This window comes from Rana temporaria, chromosome 7 (assembly GCF_905171775.1).
Source record: "Rana temporaria chromosome 7, aRanTem1.1, whole genome shotgun sequence".
Taxonomy (NCBI): domain Eukaryota; kingdom Metazoa; phylum Chordata; class Amphibia; order Anura; family Ranidae; genus Rana; species Rana temporaria.
In genome coordinates, this window is record NC_053495.1 from 161367021 (window position 1) to 161385391 (window position 18371).

The 18371-nt window shown below is 41.8% G+C and overlaps 1 protein-coding gene across 7 annotated transcripts in view; it reads left to right on the forward strand.

The window, feature by feature from the left end:
• The window catches only part of SMG7 (SMG7 nonsense mediated mRNA decay factor), a 92623-nt gene that overhangs the window by 14548 nt on the left and 59704 nt on the right, over nucleotides 1–18371 (forward strand). For all 7 annotated transcript variants that reach the window (XM_040360323.1, XM_040360324.1, XM_040360326.1 and 4 more), the window contains exons 2-3: nucleotides 14245–14276; nucleotides 17769–17886. In XM_040360323.1, the coding sequence (XP_040216257.1) occupies nucleotides 14245–14276; nucleotides 17769–17886 (150 nt within the window). The remainder of the gene's footprint in view (nucleotides 1–14244; nucleotides 14277–17768; nucleotides 17887–18371) is intronic.

Consider the following 18371-nt stretch of genomic DNA (forward strand, 5'->3'; position numbering starts at 1 on the left):
TCTGGAGCTGAAGTGGTTAAAGTGTTTCTGAAGCCAATTGCTTTTTCCATTTCGGATAGAGTAAGAGCAGCATAGAAGGTTTTTAGGCATGATTTGAAGCTTGACCAGAACAGCTTTAGGACTAGGACTTCAGTTTTATATTCGATGATGCTCATTCGCTTGAAGCTTGTTTAGGGGTAAAAAACAAACTTGCTGGTAACAATATTTCCCAAGTCGTCTTCAGGATGGTTACCGAAGATGATAAACAAGAAACCTTATCATGCCTAAGGGAGAGAAAAACTGCCTGTAAAATTTTCAACTGAAGGTCGGGTCTTGGCTGGATAACAAATTAACTTGGTAATGCTTCACAAAAGCACAGTTTGTAGACCATACTGTAGCTCTCAAGATGTTGTCCAGAAAGGCTCCTGCACTTATGGCCCACTAAGTAGCCAAAGATCTTGTGGAATGAGCCTTTATTTTAGCTGGAGTGTGATGACCTGTGCTATTATTCTGCATGTGGAAAGGATCGTTTCTCTAATTCAGGGGTACTGAATTCAAATTCATGGAGGTCTGGTCAGTAAAAATGTTCTTCCAGCAGAGGTCCAATTCAACCTCACATTGACAGTGTATGAGGAGAGCCGATCAGCGGCACCTCATCAACGGGGAGTCCTGCACAGATAACCAGGGCACTGATCGTCGGTGCCGCATATTAGTGCTGTCTCGTCAGTGCAGCTTCATCGGCACACATCGGTGAACGAGAAAAATGATTTACAACATTTTCTAACAAACTAAGGAAAACTTTTTTGCAAAAAAAAACCCAGTGGTGATTAACACCAAAAGAAAGCTCTATACAGTGTCTCAAATTGTATAACTTTTTTTTTTTGGGTACAGCATTGCATGGTCCTTCAAAGTGTGACAGCGCAGAAAATTGGCTTGGACAGGGAGGGGGTGAAAGTGCCCAGTAGGGCCGAAACAACTAAACGATTGACAACTAACCAATTATGAAATTAATCGATTACAATTTTCATAATTGATTAATCGGCCAGTAACATAATGGGATTAAAAAAACTAAAATTAGCCCTTTATAGTACAAAAAAGCAAATCGCTACTGTAAATATTACTTTCACTGTCCCACAGTAAAAAAAATTAACCCCATTAAAAATTAAGCGATTATTTGCTCTTTTTTGTACTTATTTCTTGTTTTTTTAACCCCATTATGTTACCAGACATCTCAGGCCTGGGTCACACCTCTGTTTTTTGCAGAAACGCACTACAGATCATTTACATGTTTTCCTATGGGACACGTTCACATCCATGATTTTTTTTTCAGCTGCTGCGTATTTGGAAAGGGCAAGGACTTTTTAAGGCAAAACGGTGCGATTTAGTGGTTTTTTTTGGTTCAATATACTTCAATGGAGAAGCTGCAGAAAAGCATGTAATGTGTTTTTGCGGCAATTTGTGTTTTGTAATCTGCCCAACAACAAATTGGCCCAAAAAAAACAAAAACATTTTTTTTTTTTTTTTAAAGGCTATTATCCGAATAATTGAAACCATAATCGGCCAACTAATGGATTATGAAAATAATCGTTAGTTGTAGCCTTAGTGAACAGTATTGAAGCGGTTACATTTTAATGCTAAATGCATAACCCAATTTTTTGTAACATATATAAAAGTTACAGAGTAAACGGTTACCAAAGATGTCACGCTTTAAAATTGCACACGCCTGGGCAATGGCAACAAACGGTGTAAATGTTACTATTCATATGCAACGCTTTAAAAGCCTTTACAGGTTACCACTTTAGATTTACAAGGGAGGTCTGGTGCTAGTATTATTGCCCATGATCGGACATTTGCGGTGGTGCCTCATTTATGTGGGACCATATCTGTGTGCTTCAGTGTGGGGCTGACGCGTGCGTTTTTTTTTTTGTGTGTGTTTGTGTTTTTTTTTGTTTTTTTTTTTTTAATCCTATGGGACAGGTACTCCTTATGGAGATATCTGGGGTCCCTCCTCTGCCCTTTAAAAGCATTTTGAACACACCAATGAATCTGGGTAAACCGGAAGTGATGTCAGGTCATCGCTTCTGTGTTGCCATAGCTGATCCAGTCTTTGATCGGCTCTCAAATCAGCTGGTGGTGTGACGTCCTGCTGCTTGTAAAGGCAATCCAGAGGCTGGTTAGCTGCTAGGATTGCTTTCACAAAGCAGACAATCGGCTCTAAAAAAAAAAAAAAAAAAAAAAGTACCGAAATGATGCCTGCTGCTACAGGCATCGTCCCGGTACAACCACTTGAAGTCCAGTGATGTACAAGGTACATGATTGGTCGGCAAGCGGTTAAAATTAATGGTATTTTTGCTGTCTTTAGAAACTGCAGCTTGGCTTTGAAAGCTATTGATAAAGTGGAACTTTACCCATAACTTGATTAGAAAATGATGTTCTTTAGCAAGGAACTTACATTTCACACTAATTATGCTAGCAAACTTAATGTGCAGTAAATTGCATCCAGTATTGTTCCTGTTTTCTTCTTGCTGGGGGTGACCGAAACAAAAGTGGGAGCAGGTACCTGTCAAAATCGGGAACCTGACAACCCCCCCCCCCCCCCCAAAAAGCTCAGTTTAACAAACGGGAGCCAGGGGCCTCTAAAGCAGAAGTTCCATTCTTGGGTTAGCCAATTTTCGATCGATTTACAAACTGAATTTTTAAAGCGTGTAGACTTGCACATTTGCCATGTGTTGAACTGTCTGTCAAACGTTTTGGCAAAATCCAACAAGTGTACTGCGTCCACAGCGACTCCGTTGTCTTCGATTTATGCTTGCCTCAAAAAAACTGATTTTGTTTGACTACTTTGGTCTTTCGTGAATCCATGCCAACTATTGCCTGAAATATAATTTTCAATCAAACTCATCTATTTGGTCTTTTTAATAAACTTTCAAGTATCTTCCCAAGTACAGAAAGTAAAGTGGATGTAAACCCGATCCATGAAATTTGAGCTGGGCACAAATACCTGTAGTGTTTTTTCTTATCCCTCTCCAAAGCACTGAGTCCCATGTGTTTCCTCTGTTCCATAGCTCTGTTATGAGCCTGATGATTTCTGACAAGTTCTCTGAGACTGGAGATAAAAGCAGCCTGAAATTTGTGTTGTGTGCGGTTGCCATAAATAAATTGGCAGAGAGCTGCTCAATTCACAGCAGTGCTCTGCACATTACGTTCTTCCTTTGCCAATGTGGAGTGAGGATGTGTGCCTTTCCTCCAATTGGCTGTATGCCAATAATCCTCTCCCAGTGCTGAACAGGAAGAGAAAATCTGTAGCACTATGTGCACTTTCTAAAGGATATATGAAGCTGAAGACAGCAGATATACAAGTAAAACGTATGCGGGGAGATTTGTTTCTTCCCTGTGTATCATCTGAGGCTGGTCACTTCACTGGGTATAGGAGAGGGTTTACATCCACTTTAAGCTAAACTAACAAGTCTATAGTTGCTTGGTAAAGGCTTTGATCCCTTTTTAAAGATGGGCACCACATTGGCTCAGCTCTTAATGGGGATGGCACTGACATTGCCCTAAATAATCCATAATGGCTCAAAATTGACATGGTCCAGAAACATTTGGAGAAAAGTAAAGGTGAATAAAGCATCTGGATGGCTTGCATCCAAGGATCCTCAAAGAATAGAGCTCTGTTTTATCTAAGCCAGGGTTTCTAATTTTTAGGAACGCTCTAATGACTAGCATGGTGCTATTGGATTGGCATAATCCAATAGTACCATGCTAGTTATTAGAGCTTTCCTCAAAAGCGGGCCTGGCCCAGTGAACACATAGAATTCGCAGCAAGCGATCCATTGCCCAAGATTGGTGGGGGTGATATACAATACAAACCAATGCACTTGTAATGTTGACATGTAGTACTTTTTGCCTTATTTTTTTTTATGTCTAAATATATAATTGCCTCCAAGTCCTCTGTTCTATATTTATTTTAGTTTTTTGTACAGTTTCATAAGGATGTGGTACCAGTTTTAGGTCTCCTATTAGGACTCCTCCCTCCCATTATTTGTCTTGATCTATTCAAGAAAAAAAAGTGAACATTTTAACCACTTCCATACAGGGCACGTATACACCTTCCCGCCCAAGCCAATTTTCAGCTTTCAGCACTGTCGCACTTTGAATGGCAATTGCGCGGTCATGCTACACTGTACCCAAACAAAATTGGCGTCCTTTTTTACCCACAAATAGAGCTTTCTTTTGGTGGTATTTGATCACCTCTGCGATTTTTTTTTTTTTTTTGCGCAACAACTAAAAAAAGACCGAAAATTTTGAAAAAAATTAAGTTTTTATATTTTTCTGTAATTTTTTTTGTAAATAAGTACGTTTTCTCTTTCAATTACGGGCACTGATATGGTGGCACTGATGGGCACAGATGAGATGGCACTGATGGACATCAACGAGGTAGTACTGACGGGCACAGATGAGGTGGCACTGATTGGCGGCGCTGGTATGCGGCACTGATGGGCACACATAGGCGGCACTGATGGGCAGCACTGATGGGCACTCATGGGTGGCACTGGGCACTCATGGGTGGCACTGGGCACTCATGGGCGGCACTGGGCACTCATGGGCGGCACAGATGGGCACAGATGGGCACTGTGGGGTGGCACTGATGGGCACTGTGGGGTGGCACTGATGGACACTGTGGGGTGGCACTGATGGACACTGTGGGGTGGCACTGATGGACACTGTGGGGCGGCATTATTTACTTGTTTACTTGTTGCCAGTCAGTGCCCATTTGTGGGCACTGATTGGCATCTTTTATTTTTTTGCATCTTTTTTTTTTTTGGACTTTTTTTTTTGCCCCTTTTTTTAAGTTTTGCCCTTCCCTAGTGGGCATCCCTGGTGGTCCATGTGGCGATCCGAGGGGGGGCTGCGCTGATAAACAATCAGCGCGAACCCCCCCTGTCAGGAGAGCCGCCGATCGGCTCTCCTCTACTCGCGTCTGTCAGACGCGAGTGAGGAAGAGCCATCAACGGCTCTTCCTGTTTACATCGTGATCAGCCGTGGTTGGACACGGCTGATCACGTGGTAAAGAGTCTCCGTGAGAGACTCTTTACCGAGATCGGTGTTGCGGGGTGTCAGACTGACACCCCGCAACAACGATCGCCGCGATGCGCGCCCCCGGGGGCGCGCATCGGCTAAGAATCCTGAGGACGTTATATGACGTCCAGTCAGGATTCTACAACCACTTTGCAGACGTCAATTTGTCATTGGCGGGCGGCAAGTGGTTAAATTGGTTCTGGTTCTACTTTTACACGTTGGACAAAAAAACGTTTTACTTTAAAATAATGGTGCAATCAAGAAAATCTCAAATATCGAAATTTCGTGGGTTTTTGTGCCAGCAGATTCAGCAAAACAAATTCCTCTCACGACATGGCTGATTAAGAGTGCCAGGAGATGAGAAAAATCATGTTTTGTAATCATTAAAATCTTTACTCTTTCAAGATCTTAAAGGGTAAGTTCCCTTTCTAAAAAAGCATTAAGATACAATAACCTCTGTGCAGCTGTCGTCCCCCCCCCCCCCCCCCCAATACTTACCCGCTGTAATGTTGAAATCAGAATTGAGTTGGATCTGAGGGGCATGAAACGAATTATAAAGAGTAAGACCAAGTAATAGTTTTTGAACCCATCTTGACTTGATCGGTATAGTTGTGGTGGCTTTTACCATAGTGCTATTGTCTTTGATGGTAAAATATTATATCGAGGTTCGACAAACCCCGGGCGCCAGGTCGCAATTGCAACTAGAATTTGCGAACTGGCGCGGCACAGCTGGGGAATTCTGTGCCTTCGTGAGCCCCTACCTCCCCCGCCACACGATCTCGTTGGGCCGCGCCGGCCAGTAATTGAGGCCGCGCCCTTCTGCAGGCCTATTCTTCCTTCTGTGATCTGGCGACATCTTGTGGTGACCATTGGTATGTCAAGACAACCAGCAATGCCAATGGAGCTTCCCCTGTCTTGTTTTCACTGCTACCCCCAAACATAAAATATATATATAATATATATATATATATATATATATATATATATATATATATATATATATATATATATATATATATATATATATATATATAAACATTTTAATTCTAACACCCTGGAGAATAAAATGGCGGTCGTTGCAATACTTTCTGTCGCACTGTATTTGCGCAGCCGTCTTACCAGTGCACTTTTTTGGGAAAAAATACATATTTTTTTTATTTAAAAAAGAAGACAACAGTAAAGTTGGCCCAATTTTTTTATAATGTGAAAGATAATGTTACGCCGAGTAAATTGATACCAAACATGTCACGGTTCAAAATTACGTCCGCTCGTGGAATGGCGACAAACTGTTACCCTCTAAAATCTCCATAGGCGATAATAATGATGATGATAATAATACTTCACATGTGTGGTTTGAACACTGCTTTCATATGCGGGTGCTACTCACGTATGCGTTCGCTTCTGCGCGCGAGCTCGGTGGGATGGGGTGCGTTCCTGGCCCCCAAGTTTTTTTTTTTTTTTTAGTTTTTTTTGTTTTTTTTTGTTTTTTAAAGCTGGCTCCTAGATTCCAAGCAAATTTGTCAGGCATTATATCTTTGAAATGGTACCTTGCTTTCCATTGTCTAGAACGATTCTCTCACCACATCATTTGGGTGCGTGTGTATTTTTGCATAGACTCGAAAGCGTAACCATTATTATCCATGCATTTTACAGGTGAGTTGTGCACTAGTCTGGTTTGCTCATCTAGTGTGACCAGACGCACCTTTTTAGGTGTTTCCTAGAGCTGCTAGTCATGTCCTCATCTCTCTGTGCTTTTATTGTCCGCACCGGCAGTGACAGATCACATTTCTGACATGTTTCTGCACCCTCCACTCTCTGCAGGCTGGGGCTTTGCTCTTGATCCTAATGCAATTTGAACCTGTTTTGAAACTGTGCGTTCAGCTATGGTAGACATGTAGTGCAATGCAAATGATTAACATGTTCTTCACCAGATGAGGCTGGAGACTTGTTGGGCTGGTTGTTTTTCTGTAATAAAAAGTGTACATTGGTAAGATCATTCAGCTCTGCCTAAACATTGTAGTAAGTATTCGAAAACAAGATTATTATTTTGTATTTTTTTTTATTGTTTTACAACTCTCTAAATCGGCTTCTTAGGACCCTTTCACACGGGCGGACCGTTCAGGTCTACCTGACAGTTTTTTTTAGGCGGACCTGAACGGGTGCTCTGTGCGCCTCTATGGAGCCACGGATGTCAGCGGTTACATGCCCGCTGACTTCCGACCCGCTCCGATCAGCCAAAGTGTGACGGAGGAAAACCCCTACTGTTCCATCCATCTGGCAGATTGGATGACAACGGACTCTACGTAGAGTCCGTTGTCATCCGATCCCCCATAGGGGAGAGCAACGCTCTGACATGTCGGTCCCTGCACAGTGTGCAGAGAAAGACCTGTCATCTGCCTGCTCGATCCCTGCTGAGCTAAAGTGGAGCCCGCACACGGACAGCCCCTTGTGAAAGGGCCCTGACAATGGTAAAAAGAATGCTCTATACATTGGTGGTCAGTGGGAACAATGCTCCTTACATTGGTGGCCAGCAGGAATAATTCTACCTCCTGCAAATGGCTAAACAGATCCTGCTGATTGATGCAGGTTGGATTTGATTTAAATTGCAATTTAAATCGCTAGTAAAAAGGCTTTTTAAAGAGCAACCGTCCTCTGTCCCGCAGCGGCTCCTCCTCTGAACCGCTATTGACTTAACGTCAGTCCCATTCACTTTGATGGGACGTTTGGTGATGCGGCAGTGACACAACAAGGTGAGGGACGTGACAGCAGCCGGTGAGTGGTTGCTGCTAAAGGGCAGCCTTGATTGGTCTGAAATGACAGGTGCTCTTTAAATGTAAGCACTTATTCTTGCTGGTAGTTAGATCATTTAATATTTGGAAACAAAATGAAGGTTTCCTATTTATAATACACTTTCAGGTTAGTAATTCAGCAATGGCCGAACGGATTCAATCATATGGGATAAAGGAATATTCCTATACTTTGTTTTTATCTCATGGTTACTGTGAAATTGTGTGAATGCATTAAGGCAGTGCATGTTATCTCGGCTTGCATTCATTGAATGAGTTTACCAAAAATGTAAATGTTGCAGAATATACAGCCTCCATGCTACATAACAGTGGCCAGAGGAAAGGCTGCTCTAAATGAATTATCATTGACTTAAAATACTTTATTATATTGCATGTATGATTTCCCGCAGCAGCAAGGGACTCTTTTTGCATCAACACTGAAAATAAATTGGAATGTGTAGATATGAATGTGAACTAGAAAATGCATTTCCTGCAGAAAATGTGTGGGAATGCTGAATTGCTAAGCTCACACCAAAGCCATTCACCATAACCACTACACTATCTTTAGGACATACAAGCAGTGTTCCTTCAGTACGTATAAAGCCTTTTGATCATTAAAGGTAAAACAATGTTTCCCTAAATAGCTTCCTTTACCTTAGTGCAGTCCTTTTTCACTTACCTCATCCTTTGATTTTGCTTTTAAATGTCCTTATTTCTTCTGAGAAACCCTCCCTTCCTGTTCTTCTGTCTGTAACTCCACACAGTATTGTGAGGCTTTCTCCCTGGTGTGGAGAAAGCCTCTTGAGGGGGCGAGCAGGATGTCTAATATCACACAGCTCGTTTCTCTATCTGCAAAGTAGAGTTTCCTGACTTGCCTGGTCGCCCCTCCCCCCTGCACTGAGGTAAAATAAGCTATTTAGGGAAAAATACCTTAACAACCCCTTTAATCCACACCAAATGAGTGAGAGAAGCCTTCAAACAAACCTTGTTAAATCCATAGGAAAAAACTAATTTAGTGATTGTGTTTTGGCTATTTTTTAAATCCTAATAATGGAAAACGCCTGATTAACCCTGATCAAGAGTTTACATACCCTGAAATGTTTGGCCTTGGTACACACCAGGTAACACACAGGTTAAATGGCAATTAAAGGGTCACTAAAGGAAATAATTTTTTTTAGCTGAAATTACTGTTTACAGGGTATAGAGACATAATAGTTAACAGATTCCTTTTTAAAAATGATTAAAAATAGATAAAAACCATTCATATAATGTACCTACAGTTTCGTTTCGTTTTTGCTGCTGTTTCCTGGTTCTCTGATGTACAGAGCCAGAGAGCCAATAGAGGGCAGTGATGGTTTGTAAAACGAAACTGGATTGGTGCTGACACACAGTAATCACACCTCCTTGATTAGTCACCACAGTGAGAAATCTCCCAGTACTGTGGTGATCAGAAAACAGACAACCAGGAAGTGTCCAGAACAGAGGAATTACAGCAACATCAAAGCAAAAACGAACAATGAGGACATGAAACCAGGACTGCAGTAAGGTAAAGGAAGCCATTTAGCTAAAAAAAAATGTTTCCTTTAGTGACCCTTTAATTTTATTAGCTTTCTTGTGGATGCACTGAACAAGCTAGAATAGATACTGAGCAGAAAAGAACTGTCAAAAGACGTGCGTAACAAGAATATCCCAGGCCTTGAATATGCCAGTCTGTACTGTTCAATTACCTATTAAGTGGAAAAATCTGAGATTTCTTGATACCAAGCCAAGCTCAGGTAGAGTAAGAGGTTGCGGCCACAACTGCCAGAAGCATTGTTTGAGATAAAAAGAAAAACCCACAGGTAACCTTACAAGAAGTGCAGGCTGCTCTGGGAAAAAAGACACTGTGGTTGTTTCAAAGTGCACACTACAACGATACTTGAACAAAAATGAGCTGCATGGTGGAGTTGCCAGAAAGAAAACTTTACTGCGCCAATGCCACCAACAAGCTCCGTTACAATATGTTTGATAATGCCAAATTGACCCTCCAGTGGTTACAGCAGAAAAAAGGTGAAGGTTCTGGAGTGGCCATCCGTCTCCTGACCTTAATATCATCAAGCCACTCTGGGGAGATCTCAAATGTGCAGTTCATGCAAGACGATCAAAGTCTGCATGACCTGGAGGCATTTTGCCAAAGATGAATGGGCAGCTATACCACCTTCAAGAATTTGGGGCCTCATAGACAACTATTACAAAAGACTGCACGCTGTCATCGCTGATAAAGGGGGCAATACACAGTATTACGACGGGGGTTATTAATTTATTTTATTTTTTTACATGTTGCCATGTTTTATTTTAGGATTGTGCCATTCTGTTATGACATACAATTGAACATGAATCGCATAAGAAATAAAAGAAAATGTGTTTTTCCTCCTCGCTGTTCCCTTTAAAAATGTATATGCAGTGTAACCAATTTTCCAAGGGTATGCAAACTTTTGAGCACACCTGTACTTTAAGCCCTCTCTCGATCCAGCGCTGTGCCCATCTGCTCTTTCTTTACATGACACCGAGACAGTAGCAGGAGCAATTCAAGTCCTCCTAGTGGTACAGGTCTCTGGGGTTAAAGTTTTTCTTTTATACTGTCTGCCCTGTGTATCCTGTCTCCCGCCTCCTTTCCTCGCTAAATAGCTCTGTCTGTCTGTCTGTCATACACGCACCGCAAAGCCGACTCTGTCTCGCACAAGGCACATGTAGATAGGAGGTAGCAATTAAACTGACAGATGAGTTTTGTTGATGCCGGGAGAAACGTCTCCCATTTCCTCACCGGATTGGCACCATGGCATGTCGATGAGTGCATGCACTTGCTGTGGTTCAGTCTTTCTTTATTATGATCTCATTTATTGAGATAATAGAATTTGGTTCTCCTGAAAGTCTCAGGTGGTCATATCGAGTCAGCCTTTTTCTATTAGGTGACCTTCAGATTATTAGAGTATACTGACCTACTATAGCTTTTTATACACGTTCGCTGATTTGTTAGCTAGTACTACATATTGTAGCCCACCAAAAATCATGTTGCTAAAGCAGAACTAAATGGCTTTTGATTGGCGGCTATTAATTGTCTTTTCTTTTTTCTTTTTTGTGCTTATTAAATAAGCTTGTAGATGTTGTTATAGCTTGAATTTGTGTCCATAATACATACATCTCAGATGTTGGCATTGTCACTGACCCAAAATGGCGGTGGAACTCATTTGGCACTAAATTTTCATTTTTAAATGCTAAATTCTCTTTTCTAAATTCCAACTTCCTATGTGCCAATATACCATTAATGTACTTCTGATGCAGGAAAAAAAAACTTTCTATGTATTTTAGGACAAGGCCTTAGCCCAGCCTCCAGCTTGTTCCATAAAAGTGTTCATGACTTCCTGGTATTTAGCTTTAGGACATAAAAACTGTTAAAGTGGTCCATTAGTGGTAAAGCGGTGCTTTACAGTCGTTTTAGTGGCGCTTTTTGGCCACTAGTGGGGCACTTTTAAACCCCCCCCCCCCCCCTCCTAGCAGCCCAAACAAAGGAAGTTAAAAGCACCTGTGTTGCTTTGCTGCCAAAACGCTTTGCAGGCTGCTTTGGCAGCACTGCCCATTCATTTCAATGGGCAGGACGTTTTGGGAGAGGGTGTATACACCTCTGCCAAACCATCCCAAACCGCCCCAAAGATGCTGCATGCAAGACTTTTTCTCACGTTCCGCAAGCGCACCACTCCATGAGTGCGGCTTTTCAGGCAATATTTTTAGAACCAAAAACGTGTCCAGGATGAAAGGTGTCTAAAATACAAGGAGTTCACCAGCTGACCTTGTTGGCACACATCCTGCAGCTGCCCTTCAATGGATATAAATCTATCCAGTTAGGACAGACAGCGGCTGGAGCCGCTAGGCTCATCCACATCACTGGAATGGATAGACTTGAGTCAGAAAAGGGGGAGGCTCTGGGGGGGCAGCTGCAGCACAGGTTTTTCACCTTGTGCATTTAAAGCGGAGGTCCACCCGATTATTTTTTTTTTTTTTTTTTTTTTTTTGGAAGAAGCTACAAATATTGCAGCTGCTGTCTTTTAAAATATGGACACTTGCCTGTCCAGCACGCCCGCGATGTCAGCAGACGAGGCTGAGCAATCGCTCAGTCCTCGGTTGCTTCCGCCGCCATCCTCAGTGAGGCAATCAGGAAGTGAAGCCTCGTGGCTTCACTGCCCGATTCCCTACTGCGCGAGTATCGCGGCACACCGTCACTTGTCCCCGCTCTCTCCTGGGAACAGTGTTTCCCAGAAGACAGTGGGGGGGGGGGGGTTGACGTGAAGGGGCGGGACTCCCGCGGGATTTGGAAACCCTGAAGTGGTGCAAATACCTGTTTTATACAGGTATCTGCACCCCCTGAAAGGTACAAAATGTGACACCGGAGGGGGGAGGGATCCAAAAAGCGAAGGTTCAATTTTTGTGTGAACCTCCACTTTAAGGTGAAAAACTTTGAGACTTTACAACTACTTTAGGATAGCCACATTTTATATAACCTTAATGGTCCCTTCTATTGCTAGTCACATAACATTGCTTGTATATTTGCTTGCTATGCATATCTGTGTGCTGTTTTATAAATTTAATCATTTTGCTTTTTGTAGACTGAAATGCCACTGATCATTAGCGTTCAATATTATGGATGATGGCGTGCTGAATGTAGCCATATCATTAAATCTGTTGTTCTGACCTTGTTTGTGTAGATTGGAAGATCTTTCAGCTAACTGTAACAAATTCCAGAACACTCAAATATTTTTGAGTGTGCTTGGCTGTCATTATGATAAACTTGTCATTGGAGGCATGTAAATTGCCTAAAGCAGCCCATAAATGATGCATTATTATTTTTATTTTTTTTATCAAATAACCAACCAGTGGGTTGACCTGATTTCCCCAAACCCCCCCCCCATATCCATGTTTTCCCCTATCCAGGATTTATAAGCAAGCCAAGTGATTTTACTGCAAGATGTTCTGGTGCTGGACTTTTATCCTCCTTTAGACTTTCCCCCCATCCATACATTTCTGATGGATGGGGAGGTATCCTTCCCGTGAGCTATTGTATTCGGACAGTAGAGAGCCTTCTCTGCCATCAGAATACACTGATCAACATTGCAGGCTATAGCCTACAGCGCTGATCAAATGGGGAAAATCCCATGGGGTGGTTTGACCTCTCTGCCCATATATGGATCGAAAATGTGGCCAGTCTCACCATATATGGCTGGCTTAACCCTGCTCACCCTTTGAAATTTGTCATTTGGTGTTTATCAAAGCGGAGGTTCACCCTAAAAACATGTATATACCATAACATTCAGCATACTTCCGACATGTACAGTATGCTGTTTGTTTTTTTTATTTTCGCTGTACATACCGTATTATTGTTTTCCATCCGGGTTCTCACTCCCGCTGGAGTAGGCGTTCCTATGCAGTGGCGCAATGTCACCTGGGACTTAGCCCATATGATTGACGTGCTTGATAAAAACTTCCCCCTGGCGGATAAGGCGCGTCACGAGTTACGTAAATAGCCAAACTGGGAGTCGGCTCTATACGGCTCCTGCGCAGTCAGCTCTACACGGCTCCTAATCTGTGCGCAGGCGCCGTATAGAGCCGACTCCCAGTTCGGCTATTTTTGGAAACTTGTGACGCACCTTATCCGCCGGGGGAAAGTTTCAAGCACGTCAATCGTATGGGCTAAGTCCCAGGTGACATTGTGCCGCTGCATAGGAACGCCTACTCCCGCGGGAGTGAGAACCCGGAAGCCAGTTGGAAAAGAACAATAATACGGTATGTACAGCGAAAATAAAAAAAACAAACGGCATACTGTACGTGTCGAAGTATGCTGAATGTAATGGTCAATACATGTTTTTAGGGTGAACCTCCGCTTTAAATGTTGAGCTGAAAAACTGTAGAAATGTGGTCTAATTTGCAGATGGCATTACTGGGCATAATTCAAGGACCTCTCTAAACCCTGATTCCAGTCAAAATCTGTATTTTTTTTTTTTTTTTTTTTTTTGGATACAATGGGAAAGGATTAGGCCTCTACTTCTTATTGGGGAGATTTCCCCCCTCCTGTTTTTCTCAGTTATGAGACGGAAATGTTATCAAGGCAAGATTTCCCAAATGGCATACTGGTGGAAAAGAATTATAGCCTCTCTGTTGCCAGTCTGTTCGTGTTGGAGAGATTCCCCTTCACTTTTTAGCTAGGAGACGTGTGTCAGACAAAACGGGAAGTGAGGCGAAATCTCCATTTAGTGATGCCACGATACAAGAAAACCAACAATTTTCCAACAAATTTAGGTTGTCTATTTTCTTACATGTTGTTTTGCAGTCTAGCCATAACCAACTCTTCTGGGTTTTTTTTTTATTACAGGCAGGCAGAAGTCCTGAAAGCAGATATGACAGGTGAGCATAATTATGTTGTGTATTCACCATGTGTGTTGCTTTTGTGTTTAGTAAGTGGTACTGCTATATTCTACCCAGTCTGCTTCTTCGATCTGGACAAGATCTACGGATTGACAAATCGGTAAATTAAGAAGCTTAAGGCTTCATGTACACTGCTGCTGGTAAATGGACGTTTAGGAGCAGCTGGTTTTTTTTTTTTTTTTTGGGGGGGGGGGGGGGGGTGTTTTTTTCAACTGCCCCTGAACTTTCCTCCATGCTATCTTGTCTGTACATGTACACAGGGTAGTTTACAGTCATTTGTAGGCAGTTGAGTTTAGAGGCATTTTTATTACAGCAAAAAGTAAATATTCATTTTTTTTTTTTTTCAAAATTGACGCTTTATTTTTGTTTATAGCGCAAAAAATAAAAACCGCAGAGGTGATCAAATACCACCAAAAGAAAGCTCTATTTGTGGGGAAAAAAGGACGCCAATTTTGTTTGGGAGCCACGTCGCACGACCGCACAATTGTCAGTTAAAGTGACGCAGTGCCGAATCGCAGAAAGTGGCCCGGTCATTGACCAGCAATATGGTCCGGGGGTGAAGTGGTTGATACTAGCAAGGGACACACACAAGAGGGAACAGCTGCTTAATCCCCAGATTAAGGATCAATCAACCGGTTTGGGGATGAAGTGGAATAGGGTGATGGAAGCGTAGATGTCAGAGATTTTTTTCAACCCTTGCATTTTATGAGCCACAAGCATTGGCTTGTCAAATGTTCCCCACAGTTGACCTAGACCATGTCTTTTGGCAGCACCTGCTTCTCCACAGTCAAAACAAGTCCCTATGAGTGCCATACACACACAAAGTGAATAAGCATTACATGAGGATAGGTCTAATCCTGAAAAGATGTTCACTCCCGTTTTAAGCTTTTTGCTGAAATATATCCTATGGTAGAAAGGTGGGTATATACTGCGCTGTGCCTCAGTGATAGAAAGAGAGAGAGAGATAGATTATCTATCTGCCAGCATACCCAATAGACGAACAGCAAACTATAAAAAGAAAAAAATGCGGCACAATTGTATATAAGAAATATGTAAAATTGCTTTGCATAATAAAGTTAAAAATAAAGTGCAATGTGCTCCAAAGTGAATAGCGCTAGTAAACACTGATGATTTTTTTACAATAAAAAAAACTATAAAAGCAACAGAAAATCACAACATATGTCAATCGTGTGAATATGTTAAATTTGACTAAAAAGTCCCAAAAACATGTGAATGGTTGTATCAAGTGTGACCGAATAGTTCCGAAATCCAAAGAAAGATTTCATCGTTTATTATTATTTGTATACAGGATTTATATAGCGCCAACAGTTTGCGCAGCGCTTTACATCAGGAAAGGCAGTACAGTCAAAATACAAATCAATACAGGAGGGATCAGAGGGCCCTGCTCGTTGGAGATTACTATCTAGAAGGGAGGGCAAGTGGAACAAAGGGTAGTTAGCTGTGGGGGTGATCAGATGGACTCAAATGAAAATACAGTTGTTAGGTGTGGGTATTTCATAGATGGAAACGCCAAGGGATTGATGGAACCACCACCATCTGGACAGAGGCTTACCAGAAAAATCTGACTTAAAGGGGCATATCCCTCTCAAGTCAAATAGGCTTGTTGGTACTAATGACCAAATGGGTACATCTGATCACTGGTCCTAGTCTCGGAAGGTCTGGTCATCGGTGGGGTCTCAAGAGGGTATGTATGAGGTTCAGAGAAGCAACGAATATCCACATAGTAATGCGATGTAAGCATAAAGTAGAGAGAGAGATATTGCATAGTGTAATAACGCTGGGAGTTTATTTAAAAAGATAAACAGGGAATACTTACATTTGCGTAGTTAAACACGGGCTCATCTAGGAAGGGGTAATGTTGTTGATCTCGTCCACCAGACGCGTTTCGTCCTCTAGGACATCTGGGGTACCCTGATGATGTCCATCCTCAGTTCTCTTTTGCTCCATCAGGGATAGCTTGACCCTCTCCTTTTTTTTTTAGCTGAGCCTTTGCAATGGACTTTATGGGTTTATTTGCTTCTGATCACAGTGGCCACAGGCACAATCTTGAATCTTGCAGTTTCTAGATGTGATTTGCCTGCTGGCTTAGTAGCTTCTGAGCCATCCGAACCGCAAGGACTTTGATTCTGAGTCACTCTAGTCCTTGACTGATGAGCTTACCCCTGAGGAATTGCAGTCTTCTACTATTACTATCAAATAGAGGAGATCATTTGGCTCTTAATGCTGCACACGATGAAACTAGACAATCCTCCTGAATTTCATGTTTACTATGACTTTAGACAGTTTAGTCCAAGCTGGCCCAAACTTATTTCCATTACTAACAGATGTGGCTTTTTCATTGAGCTGAATTGTACTTTAGTAGCATCAAAGTATCAAGAATCAAAGTCAGTCAGCCAATGGGGAGAGAAATGGTGCAGGGCCAGGCAGCGACTCCGTGTCTGAAAGGACACAGGGAGATGCGGCTCGGCTTGGGTGCCCCCACAGCGAGCTGCTTGCTGTGGGGGCATTCTAAAGGAGGGAGGGGCCCAGGAGCACCAAAGAGGGACCCGAGAAAAGGAGGATCCGGGCTGCTCCATGCAAAACCCCTGCACAGAGCAGGCAAGTATAACATGTTTTAAAAAAATTTTTTTTTTTTTTTTTTTTTTACTTGAATAAAAAAAAAAAAAAACACTTTAGGTTAGGTAAATATTGCAATAGAAGATTGAATTAGCCATTCAGTTTAAAATAGAAATGAAAGGCAAGTCCCAGCACAGCTAGAGAACTGACCACTGTGTGTGTTCCAGGCTTGGTGTGGTCTGTTTTTAATAGGAAAGCAGAGGGACTGGCCAGAACACCAGGGCTTTCACACAAAGGAAGCAATATAAAGAGAACCGCATACTTTCTCATACAAGTACATGGTACAGCAGGAACTGATCAGGAATATGAAATGTTGGGATAAAAAAAGCTTATAATTTCTAAAAAGAAAAACTGCAGTTGTGATTGAACATATTTACATTAATTACATTTTTAGATTTTTCCTCCTTTACATATTTCTTGTTATTCTAATCTTCAGAATCTGATTTCCTGACCTGTCGGTGCTTTTGATTGTTTTTAGTTTCTCTCTTATCGAGCTTTAATTATAACAAATGTGACTTTGATCTGACAGCTTTATTCCAGATATCATCGCTTGTGCAGATTAAAAAGTCTGTTCTCATTTTGGATGTGTGTTGTTCTAAACTGTGTGTTTTAGATCTACTCTGCTTCAAACAGCGAGAGGAAATGAGGAAATGTTTTTAAGTTGAATAAATTGTGTTTGTTTTTTCTTTTCGCTTATGGGGTGGGAATGATCTTGCATATAGTTTAGGATTTCATCTTGGAAATTCCCCTCGCTGCTTCATGCTTGTATACGTGCAATCATTTTATAACGGTAGTACATATCTTCATCATCTCACTGTGCTTTTCTTTGGCCAGAATCCAAGCCTGGTACAGCAGAGGCGTGGACTTCACGTCAAGCTCTGCAAGACTTGTATCAGAAGATGCTGGTGACAGACCTTGAGTATGCACTGGACAAGAAGGTGGAACAGGACCTGTAAGTACTTTGTGGTGGTTTGTTTCAGGAAGCCCACTTCTATAGCGCTATATTTTTAAAGCAAATTTCAAATCTGTTTACATTTTTAGGTTTTTTAAATTTTAGACTGCTTTGTTTGCAGTAGATATTTTCCTCCTATGTGAATGGCAAAGTGACCACAATCTGTTTTGTTTTTTTCTATGCTTTCAACAAGTGGATAAAATTTAACTCCAGTGTAGCCTGCTGAAGGCTTTCACAATTGGAGCTGCCATAATCTTCCAGTGTTTTAGAAAAAAAAAAATTAACTTGTTTAGCATTTTGATTTGGGTGAAGCAGCTCTGAATGCTACAAGCAACTGCTCCAAAAAAAAAAAAAGTCTTTTGGGCAGGCATTTGTATCTCCTGGAGGGAATTTTCCCAGCTTCCTTGTTGAAAGTTAAAAACACCTTCAAATCGAACGTGTGCACTTGCCTTATTTGCAGTCCCCTTACCCCATTTTATAGACAG